The sequence below is a fragment of the Dermacentor variabilis genome, chromosome 10 (genome assembly GCF_050947875.1).
Source record: "Dermacentor variabilis isolate Ectoservices chromosome 10, ASM5094787v1, whole genome shotgun sequence".
Taxonomy (NCBI): Eukaryota; Metazoa; Arthropoda; class Arachnida; order Ixodida; family Ixodidae; genus Dermacentor; species Dermacentor variabilis.
In genome coordinates, this window is record NC_134577.1 from 44,247,388 (window position 1) to 44,259,509 (window position 12,122).

The 12,122-nt window shown below is 47.8% G+C and overlaps 1 protein-coding gene across 1 annotated transcript in view; it reads left to right on the forward strand.

The window, feature by feature from the left end:
• Positions 1–3,022, forward strand: part of LOC142560437 (apolipophorins-like) — a 75,655-nt gene extending 72,633 nt beyond the window's left edge. The window contains exons 38-39 of the mRNA XM_075672554.1: positions 537–877; positions 2,904–3,022. Coding sequence (XP_075528669.1) covers positions 537–877; positions 2,904–2,924 — 362 coding nt within the window. The 3' untranslated portion in view covers positions 2,925–3,022. The remainder of the gene's footprint in view (positions 1–536; positions 878–2,903) is intronic.
• Positions 3,023–12,122: the final 9,100 nt, after the last annotated feature.

Consider the following 12,122-nt stretch of genomic DNA (forward strand, 5'->3'; position numbering starts at 1 on the left):
CATCAGTGCTTCCCTGCGGGGCTTGTGACTGTCTGGCAGAAATATACGTCGGAAATATACGTCGTCCTCGGCGTTTCTTGTTGGCCTTTGGCCTCTTTCGTCAAAAGATTTGCTGGGACAGTAAGATGGCGAGTTGGGCTAGTTGGTTGACGTTCATGTATGAGTAGATTGAAGTGCAACCTAAGATGCAGACACAGAAAGAAAGTAGTCAGGAAAAGCACTTTCCCGTCTACTTCCTTTTGTGTCCGCATCTTAAGTACACTTCAGTCCAGCTCAAATATGAAAAAGGATGGACAAGTGGGCTTGTTCGTAATGCATATTAACAGAAACCTAGAGCGCTGAAAACACGAAAGACGTAGAGAAAGAAACACACGCCACTGAGTTCACTGAATTCGCTGGGAAACCTTTTTACCCTTAATAGTTTTCTGTCGGCTGGTGGCGGTTCCGGTAAAACTTATACCCTACACCTTTTTCGTTGTTGTTGTTGTTGTTTCTGCGTCTGAACCCTCGACGTGCACACCGTCTCCACTGCACAGGTCTGGATGCCGACTCTGTGTACAGCAGCAAGGACGTGAGTCAGAAGATGCTCCTGGGCCAGCCCGACCTGCGGCCGCAGGTGGCGGTGCCCAAGGACATCTGCATCGCGCTCGCCCAGGAAGTGCACGGCAGCTTCTTCAGCTCGGCCACGCTGCGCTCGGACGCCAAGAACTGGAAGACGGTGTTCGCCCGCCGCGTCACCAAGGCCCTGAAGCCCGCCAAGCAGCTCGGAGTCAAGGACGACTACTGCGAGCGATGCGAGTGCACCCACGGCTCAGACGTCCGGCCACAGGTCGTGTGCCGGCCCTGCAGGCCGCTGCCAGCCAAGGTGCCGCTCGCGGTAGGTTCTTCGCGCGTTTTGCAAATTGTGGTCCTATTGAAAACACGCACACAAACACGCACACACACATACATAATCAAGATTCAACCCACACGTTGGTATCTGAGAAGCGATAAGCTTACTGGAAGCGGTTAAATAAGTGCCGCGCAACTGATTGTATTTGGCACAGCGTTTCGCGCCACGGCGATTACCTGCCTGCCATGGTAAAGGCGGCAAGATGCGGAGGATCCCTCACCGTGTGACCGGCCTGACTGTGCATTAAACTGCCTTCGAATTGGCCCCCACTCTGCTATGACACTGTATCCAGAGTTGGCGCGCCGACAACAACGGGCCAATCTGGGAGATAGTGCCATAGGAACTTTACTCGGCGAAAGACTGACAAAGCAGATGCGCCGAACTCTATAAAATCAGCCATATAGCGGTTTACTCTATTAAAGGAGTTTTGCTCTTGATGGCGTAAATTTGTCGCTGGGAGTACATTTAGGCATTGTTTATTTTTATCACTGCGTAATTCTGTAGAAAACAGGGCCAGCAGCCAGAACACCTGTAAGTGTAGTAACTGTAATAATGCTGTCCTGCTTGTGAGCCATTCGAAAAGATCGCCAGAGTCACTCAGCATCCATGGTGAGGAAAGTCCGACAAGGTTTGCACTGAAAGCTTCGCTTTAAAATAAAGAGAAAAGAAAGACACGTACAAATGCACTCATGTCGAAGCGCTTAGTAGCTAATCCTTAGCAGTAAAAGTATTTGTGTCAAAACTATCCGGTTGTTCCGACAACGTGTAGGGCAGCTGGCTGTTCGTGCAAGCTGCTCGAGCATGACATGTCATGCAATAGGTCGGGCGGTCCTCAAGCGCATGCATTTGCTTCCATATACAATAGGATATGTGTTAGCATGCATATATATTAGCATTTGGGGACTCTGTGTGATGTCATGTGTATAGAAAATGTGGCTGGGTGCCCCGGTTGTGGGAACTTCTCATAGCTTGTTGTAAAATCTGAGAAACTGTTGGCTGTCGGTTGCAGATACGAGTGGGGACTGAAACCGTACTTTGTGTTTTCTGATTTACCACAGCCCTTTTCGCACATAGCGTGTATAGGTGGGGGCAGTAGCATAAAAGTGAAATGACCCAATGGTCAAGTTTGCAGCATTAGAATCGGTACAACAGGTAAAAGGCTCCTAACCCAACACTTGGTGCGACATGTCAGGCCGTCAGCCAGGCCTAACACCTCTAGTTTCCCACAAAAGTCACCGCGCCTTCCTTAATTCCAGCTCTCTCTCCCTCTGTCTATATGAGCGGTTACCTAAAACTTCAGGGTAAGCTCAGTTTAGCCTAAGCTCAGTTTATTTCTGTTTTGCACTGTTTTTCTACGAATGTGAGACTTTGAGCTTAGCGTCCCTTATGGTCCGCTGCTCTCGGAGCCTGCGCGTTCCAGGTACTACACATATCCTTGTTACAAAGACAGGAGTGACATGTGGTGAGTTCAGGTGAAAAACGATGAAGGAGCAAAGTTTTGGATGCACCATCACTTCTTTCGTTGTCTCGGCAGCTAAGTGAAGTCAACGTTCTGGGTTGGTATGATGTAGCAAATTTTCATTTCTGGATTTATTAGCAGGTTGACTGTGCGGTCAGCTCGAGGAGGATAATGGTGACATACAATCACCTTGCAGCGTGACAATTAAGAGGGATATACGAACTCATGACCTTAGAATCTGTATATAAGCGACGTGATAAGATCCGTTACCTCAGAAGCGCGTGTGTGGACGCGTTGCGAGGGGTGATAGGTTAGTTAGTAAGTACAGAAGGAAGTTGATGTTTCATGAGGCATAAATGTGTATGATAAGCCAAAATTTATTTTCTTGTAGTACACTTAGCTATCAAGTGTCTTTATAAAGGTGCTTGCTCCAATATCAGCGTTTTGTGCATGAACAATAGGAAACTATTACAGGGGCCTCACTAGAGTGCTGTTGCTGTTGTTGTTTTACCAGCATCATGTCTTAGGTCTTGTTTTCCTCTTCTTTTTCAGCTGTACACAGCAGATGACTGAACATTCACATCGCATTTACTTGGAGGTCATTAGGGAGGGATGACCGAAATCAGCATTTTTCTCGCAGTTAATAAAGTGTATAGGGATGTTTTTAAAAACTTTGTTGTGCACTTCTTCCATTCTCTTCCTTGCTTTATTTCGTTCTCTTTTTTCTTTTCTTCCTTCTATCTTTTTTCATCCACATACTTTAACGTCCAAGCCACTTTTGATATGAGCTGCTGAAGTGTAAATTAAGTTAAACGAAAAGAAGTGAGATGCTATTTTTTAAAATAACCTCAGCATTCTATTATAACTGTAATTTTGTTGCAGCGCGAAAGAAATTCATCATCATCATCAACGTATTTTAAGTCTACTACTGGAGGAACATGAGGTTCACAGGACAAGCGCTGACTCAACTGAAGACTTTAGAGCGAAGCTGTTTATGGCTGCGGCATTTCCGTCGTCCGCGAACTAGCTCAAGCCGTTGGTGTCACTCGGAGCAAGCACGCTTGTGCCACTGCTCATGCGTTCATTGTCGTCTCTTTCCACAGCTAGCTCCGTTGCCACTCATTGCTTAAGGGCATAGAGTTTCTCACCATATTACCTAGAGGGAAATCTGGCACTGCTGCGCTGTGGTATGCATGGGAATGCCGGTATATTGTGACTTCGGATTGGCAACATTCTCGGAGAGCGAGGGCACCTTGAAGCGTGCCTGGCAAGCACCGTTCCGTCTGTCACAATGATTCATTTTCTGCTAAAACAGCATGTAAAAAGCTGTTTTAGCTTTATTATTACACAAAAACATGTTTTGTTTAACTATGAGAACTAGTTATTGCATGTACAATTATATGATACGTAAAAAGTATCAGTGGGCCACTAATGTTGGAGGACAGACGACAAGATTCGAGCTCGCTGTGAAACAGTTTGTCATCTGTTCTTTGTTTTCTTCGCTTGGTCATGCATTGTACATGAGTAAATATGTAATGTGTGTGAATGGAAACATCTTATGAAGATTTTACTTTACGAATGCGTTATTAGTGTGGCCATATCCACGTTTTAAACAAAGCCTCTTACAACACCAGCCAACACAAGCCTCGCATACACATATACCGTCATTCCCATTACAGATTTCCCTCTAGGTGTTATAGCGAGAAACTCTAGGCTTAAGGGGATATGAGCCATTCATTGGCAAGAGCAAACTGTCGTCACCATCATCATCGTCATCATCAGCTATGGCTCGTTTGAGCCTCTTGGCGCAACCGCTCGAATGCGCTCATGTCTAAGTTGGTTCTTAATTCTATGTCTATATGCTCGCCCGTTCATCGTCGTCTTCTTCCACAGCTGGCTCCGTTGCCGATCATCATTCCGGCTTAGAATTTCCCTTCTGTCGTCATAATGGGGAGGCCGCTTGGAATTTTTCATTTATTTATACGGTGGCATGAACGATTGATGAAGAAGACGACGACGAAGTTCGAAGGAGGCTTGTGGGCTTTTATGGGTCCGTCTTTTTCGAAGCTTCCGAGCCTTTTTTGGTCACCTAGTGGTGTAAATTTGTTATCATCGGATCCGTGAAGAAGAGAAGATTCAGCGGATACCTGATTTTGAGGTGGGCCACCCCTTTTTTGGACTTCATTGGAACTTTTGTGCTCACGCCACGCTGGCCGAGAGCTAGCGTCTGGTAGACCTAGCGCGGCATGGCAGCAATGCACGTTGAAGGGGAAGTGCTCCCGGCGGAGGACTTTACTGAAGACCTGGGATGGCGGACAGTGTCCAACCGAAAATCTAGAACTACGACGAGGCATGGATTAGGTGATGGCGGTTCGCCAAGTGAGATGCCTGAACGACGGGGCGCAGGTGAACGGCGCGGAGGCTCGGCAATCAAGAATCGCATTGTGAAGGCGTCGCGCATGCCACCGATGCCACAAGAACACATCAAAATAGTCATTCGCCCACGGGGTGGACTGAATTTGGAGAAAGTTAGCTCTACAGCGGTGGGCAAGGCAATCGTAGAGGCGGCAGGCCTCGGTATTGAACAGATTCGGGAAGATGTTATTTGCCCGAACTTTATGCAAAATATCTTGGTGGCTAGTACGCCAGAAAGGAGCAACGCTGAACGATATGTGAGACTCAGGTCAATCAGAGTGGCAGACAAGGATTTTGAGGTCAGTGCGTACGAGACGGCCCCACACACTACGTGTAAGGGGGTCATTCGCAATGTAGACATTATGGATGGCCCCGCGACACTTGAGCGGAACATTGTTAATGATCGCAATCCGCTGGCTATGGCGGCCAAACGCATCAAAAACACAGGATCAGTCATCATTGTTTTCGATGGGTTAAAGGTGCCCAATTTCGTCAGATATGGGCCAACTCTGGTACGGTGCTTCCTGTATCGAAAGCAGTTGGATGTATGTTATGTGTGTGGCAAGCTTGGACATCGGGCGGACGTCTGCCCAGCCCCCGATTGTTTTGAATGCCGAGGATGCGGGGCTCGGAACCCTGAAGAGGATCACAACTGTGTGCCTTGTTGCAAGCTTTGTGGCGGACGACACCTGACCGCGGATAAACAATGCAGACAACGATACCAGCTTCCCTACGTCGTGCGTGTTCGACGACAGGAGAGAGCCAGGGCGGAGCTAACGGCGGAACAAGAGGCAGCCGAGATGGTGCACCTGGTGAGCGCCCGCCAACGCTCTAAGGGACGCTCGCGCTCTAGGAGCCGCTCCAGGTCGAGGCAGCGGCCATCTTCTGGGACTCGTACGACCAGGAGCCGATCCGTTTCTATGGAGGCGCGGGTGCGCTTTCCTGCAGCTGGTGGCGACGGCGGCGCAGCTGGGAGCCAGACCACCTGGGCTGACAAGGTCAAGGGTGGCATCAACGCCGGCCGAGCGCCCGAGCAGCGCCAGGAGCATGTGGATGGTAATAAGGATAGGGATAGGATTGCGCAATTGGAGAGAGAGAATCGTAGTTTAAAAGCAGCCATTGACGGGCTTATCAAAGAGATGGCTGTACTTAGGAACGGCTTACCTTCCGGTAACAACGATAGCTTAAGACAGACTGGGAAACATGATGACTCGGTTGAGGTACCAAGGTCTGTGGAGGTCGCAGAACAGAACATGGCGGACGAAGAGACGCCTGCTCCGAAAAAGAGGGCCTTATCCTCGACCGTCCGGATTCAGGGTAAAGTCGGTTCCGAGCTTAAAGCAATGATGGCGACATTGCAAGAAAGTGTAAATCAGATCATTAGTAGACTGGAGCGGATAGAAGAACGGGAAAATATCACGGATCAGAGATTAGGCAAAATTGAAATATATCTAAACGAGACAGTGGTCCCTGTTATGGAGCGGGAGTGCACTCGGCCGCTAGCCCAGCAGGGTAAGTCGCCGAGTGGACTTGAGCTCAAAAATAGTTCACCAAATTTCCGTGGTCAAGATGGCTCTATTAAATAGTTCATTTCGTATTTGGCAGTGGAATTGTAGGGGGTTCAATCATAAGAAGGCGTCTCTGCAGCAGTTTGTTAGAACGCATGGTGTCAAGCCTCAAGTTATCATGTTACAGGAAACACTGACGTCTAACGTGACCTTAACGAATTTCAAAGCAGAAGTTAAGGATAATGAACAGGGCAGAGGACTCGCTACTCTCATTAATAGGAGGTTGGCATACATTAGACATGATCTTCACATGGCAGATTGCAAGATTGAATATATTATGGTGGAAGTAATCTTAGGTCGGCAAAGGTCATGTCAGAGGAGCGTTTACCTGCTTAACCTGTACAGTAGCCCCCGGGACACGAAGCAGAGTTTCAAATCTCTCTTGACCAAGGCAACCAATCTGGCTAAGGATGCACCGTTGCTTATTGGAGGGGACTTCAATGCACCATATCATGTGTGGAAGTATGTTTATAGCACTATTAAGGGGGAGAGACTATGGCAGCAGGCACTAGACTTGAATTTAACTCTGATTACAGACCCCTCGTATCCCACCAGATGTGGCACGTCGACATGTAGAGATTCGACACCTGATCTCACTTTTGTTCGAGGGGTGGTGGATTCGTCCTGGTCCAATTCTAATAAAGATTTTGGTAGCGATCATTACATACTTATGATTACTTTGGCAGTGGCTAATAAAAAGGAGCGCACATTCAGGATGGTTGACTGGGATGCATTTAGGAAAAGAAGAGCGCAGAGAATCGATGATGAAGGAAATGAGTTGACCTTGGAACAGTGGACTAGTCAGCTTAAAAGTGACGTTGAGGCGTCCACTAAAGAGGTTCAGACCGATATTGACACGGAACACATGGATAGTCGCCTGGCACATTTGTTGGAAGCAAAGCAGTCGATGTTAGCGAGATGGAAGGGTCAGAGATTAAATAGAAGGCTTAGAAAGCGTATAGCAGTGGTTAATCAGGAAATTGAAGACCATTGTCGGGTACTGTGCAAGCAGCAATGGGATGAAGTGTGCAATTCTATTGATGGTCGCATTAAGAGGGGAGGCGCATGGAGTTTGCTCAGACATTTACTAGATGAGACAAACACTAAGTCTAATCAGAGGACTGTGATAGGTAAGCTGGTCCATCAGGCGTGTCGGGACTCCACGGAGCAGGAGTTGCTAAAGGATTTGGCTCAGAGATACCTTCCTTTGGAGACCTGGCACGATACACCTGATGGGGTTTTGGAATATAGTGGAGACGAAAATGCAGCTATGGACGCGGAATTTACTGAAAGTGATATCAGGATGGCGCTGCAGAATCTTAATGGTCGATCGGCATCAGGGCCGGATGGCATTACGAATAAAATGCTACGGAATTTAGACGATGGGTCAATTGAGTTCCTTACGCGGCAGATCAATTGCCTATGGAAGGAAGGCTCTTTCCCGGAAGAGTGGAAACTGGCAACTACTGTTCTGATACCCAAACCGGGCAAGGCCATAGGGCTTGAAAATCTCAGACCTATTTCCCTGACGTCGTGTTTGGGAAAAGTCGCTGAGCATGCCATTTTAAATAGGCTAACGCGTTATGTTGAGGGCAATGGGGTCTTTCCGCATTCGATGATAGGATTTCGGCCCGGCCTCTCGACTCAGGATGCTATGATCAGGATTAAGCATCAGATCCTTGACCGGCGAACAAGGGATACTAAGGCACTAATTGGACTTGATGTGGAAAAAGCTTTCGATAAAATCCGACATTCTTTCATTCTACGGGTGCTATCGGACTTGAATATGGGGCAGCGGCTTTTCAATTTTGTCAAGGCTTTCCTTACGGATAGAAAGACATATCTCAGGTTTGGGGAGATAAAATCGGAAGTCGTTAAATTGGGTTGCTGTGGTACTCCGCAGGGATCCGTACTCTCGCCTATGTTATTCAATCTGGCGATGTCGAAGTTGGCTAATAGACTGGACACTGTCCAGGATATTGGCTATTCTATCTACGCGGATGACATTACTATATGGAGTGTCGGTGGTAGTGATGGAGAGCTTGAGGCTAGGCTGCAGCAGGTGGTAACGCTTACGGAGGAGTACCTGGGTCTCATGGGGCTCAAGTGCTCCACTAAAAAGTCGGAGTTGTTGATCTTCAAATCTAAGAAGCTAGGTCGTAGGCCGAGGGGTTGGGTACCGGAAGTTGAGCCTTGCATTAGAATTCATACTAGGGAAGGGTCGGTGATACCCAAAGTTGAAGCAATCAGGGTCCTGGGTTTTGTACTTGAAGCGAACGGATCGAACATTAGAACCATTCAGCGTATTACCAAGAAAACGGAGGAGGCCATAAGACTTATAAGACGGATCTCTAATAGGCATAGGGGTTTAGGAGAAGAAGGTGCGATGCGCTTAGTTCACGCATTTATTATGTGTCATTTCTCGTATGTGGCAGCTATGCTAAATTGGAATAGGGGGGAGAAAAATAAATTGGAAGCATTAATCAGAAAAGCCATCAAGGCTGCGCTTGGTCTGCCTATGACTACGTCAAACGATATGTTGTTACGACTGGGTTTGCATAATACTTTAGATGAAATTGCTGAGGCTCAACGTACCGCACAGAGGGAGCGGTTGCTAGGTACACCAGCGGGTAGGTATATATTACAGTCAATTGAAGAATCGGTGGCTGTGTCGCACGATAGGGCGCCTCTACACGAGTTGAACGTGAACCTTAGGGCAAATATCATGGTTCGTCCATTTCCGCGGAATGTGCACCCCGTGCACAATGTAGGGAGGCGGGTCGCGAGAGCTAGGGCTTTGTTGCGAGAGGCAAAGGATCAGGAGGAGGAGTCTGCGTTTGTTGACGCCGCATGGATTAATGGTAAAAATGCTTATTCGGTGGTGGTAGTAGATGGCAAAGGGAGCGTTAGAAATGCTGCTTCCATTTATACCAAAGACCCGGGGGTTGCTGAACAGGTGGCTATTGCTCTAGCACTACTTGATTCTTGAAGAGTTTTGGTGTTTAGCGACTCGCGATCTGCGATTACAGCCTTCTCGAGAGGACTTGTTGCGGAACCGGCTAACAGACTGCTGCAGGGTAGGGATATCACTTCGCATACCGTTACTTGGTTCCCGGCGCACATGGGGACAGTGGAGGGAGCCCCGCGTAACCTCAACGAGGTGGCGCACAGGGAGGCACGAGGATTAGTGTGCCGTGTACTCCCTGAAGGGGCTGGATCTCCCGCTCCTGAGTACAGGGACCAACTGTTAACCTACAACGAAATCACCAAGCACTATTACTTAGGGCGCAGGGCATTCCCGTTGCCACATCCTAAATTAAGTAGGCCGCAGGCGGTTACATTAAGGCTTCTGCAGACACGGACGTACCCTAACCCGGTCATCATGAATAAAATTAATCCGGACTGCGGGGTTTCACTCTATTGTAGTAAGTGTGGGGGTTTGCTCGATTTACAACACATGCTGTGGCGCTGCTTGGCGTTGGCCGGTGATGGTTCTCGAGGTGAACAGTGGTGGCAGCGAATGCTGCACAGTGAAGTGCTAGCGGACCAACTCAGGGCTGTCCAGAGGGCCCGTGTGATGGCAGAGGGGCTCGGCCTCTCTGTACCGACGTGGGAGCGGCCCGCATCAGTCCCAGACTGATCCCTCAGGACCTCAATAAAGTTCTTCATACCATACCATGAACGATTGATTAAGGGGGTATGAGCCATTCGTTGTCTTAATTAGGTGACGGACGAGAATATGTGTGCATACCTATTGTAACGATGACCACTGATCAGGACACAAAAGGCATAAAAGAAAAAAAAAGAAAAAAAAACAAAAGGTTGCCAGCAACTTACTACATTTTGATTTTTTTTTCTTTCTTTTGAATTTTGCTGAGTGCATGTGGAGTAATGTCGTTTACCTTCCTGTTGCGCTCTTTCCGACCAGGAACTAAACAATTATCGTCCGAAATTTGCACACGGCACGAACACTAGTCCTGCTGCTATAGTCCCCTGTGGTACGAAAGTGCCATTTTTAGGACTAACTGTCCAGTTACTCTGGTTTTCCCCAGTGCATATTTCAGAGTGTACAAGCAATCGAGTGGCGTCAAATGTGCATAAAGTTTGAATTCGGTTGTGTGCTTAAGTCAAAAGAGCATCACCTGCACCAATACACCCTTAGGGGTGTTTCAGCAAACACTTTCAAATTTTTTTTAAAGATCGCTCAAATCTAGTTTATGAGCCGGTCTACTCGAAGCGGCGGACACTACATGCACAAAAAAAAAATTAAATGCGAAATCTACTAATTAAAAATTCGCTAATTAACTTTTTAAGCTAATTATCGTATGACCCATATCGCAATTTACAAATTCTAGCAGTGGACTTCGCAAGGCGGATCCACTTGGAACGAATTCGCAGGACGACGTGCGCCAGTTTCGAGATATAAATTTCCGAACTTTGCGGAGAAATGTATTGGCGTTCCAGTTACTTGCATGCTTCAGTGCATGCAACAACGTTTTTTAACAAACTAACTGGAACGCCAATTCTCCGCAAAGTTCGCCAATGCATTTCTCGCAAATTTCTCTGCAAGAATGTCTCTTTAATCTGCCAAAACGTTGCGCACATTGCAAAAGAAGACAGCTCATCTGAACCATTAGAGGTTCAGATGAGCTGAAACACATGTTCTTGCGTGTAAGTGTGTTCATGCAAGCGACAGTTCGTTACGCTGCTATTGTACGCGTTAGTGTGTGAGTGGGCCGTTTCCCTTTGTGCACTACTTCTTCGTCGCCGTTTCTTTGCCAGAAGCCCGCAACTAGCCCTAGTCGACGCGTGTAGACCCAAGTCGGTAAAACCGGGAGAACCATCCAGCTTTACACCTTGCTACAGATAAGCTGCACGTTTTTAAGGAAATAGAATTACGATTTAATGAACAGTGCAATTAGTGGGACAATAAAGCTACCCACGAAAGGGGCCGCTGGTGTAGAAAAGCCTGCGTTCTGTATTTGATCTCGGAGGTCATTTGCTGACGTTGCCTGCTTTCCGTAAGTTGCGATCTAATGAACAGCACAATTTGTGCGGTATCAAAATTACCCACGGACGGGGCGGCCGCTTATGTATAGTAACGCCCTCTTGAGCGACGTGAACTGGTAGACGAAAAGCGTTGTGGGGGCTTCAACGCAAAGAATCCCGCGCTTCGCAAGTAATCTCAGAGGTTATTTTCTGGCATTGCCTGCTTTGAGTTAGATGGCCCCCCTCCGGGCATACGCGACGAGCGGTTAGACCTGGCGTAGTATTGCTTTCGCAATAAAAAATGGAACTAGGCAGGCCATGTAATGCGTAAGGCATATAACCGGTGGACCGGTATATAAACGCCGGCCCCATCAGTCATCCCACAAGAAAGCATCAGATGTAGAATCGCGACGCATTTTAATGAAAGTCCCACTCGAGCTTTCATGTCTAAACGCACATGTTCTAAGCATAGAACATGTGCGTTTGAAGGCATAATATTTGCTCCTTGTAGCTGTGCAGAGGGAAGTCTCCTTGATAAATTGCTTCGGCGCCGCAAAATCGAAGCAACAAGTCAAATTTGAAATGTATATGCTTTCTTTTCACTGCGTTACCATTTTTATGACTACCGCGGCTTTGCAATGACGCAGCGTCTATTCTTGAGAGCGGCTACCATCGCCGACTCGTCTGCTCTGGCCGTGACGCAGCGTCCTTTTGATGATCGAGATAGCGCGCAGCAGACGGCGGCGGCCGCGGCGTGCAGTCTATGCTGTGTACTAGACAGTCTCGCGGCAGGAACAGC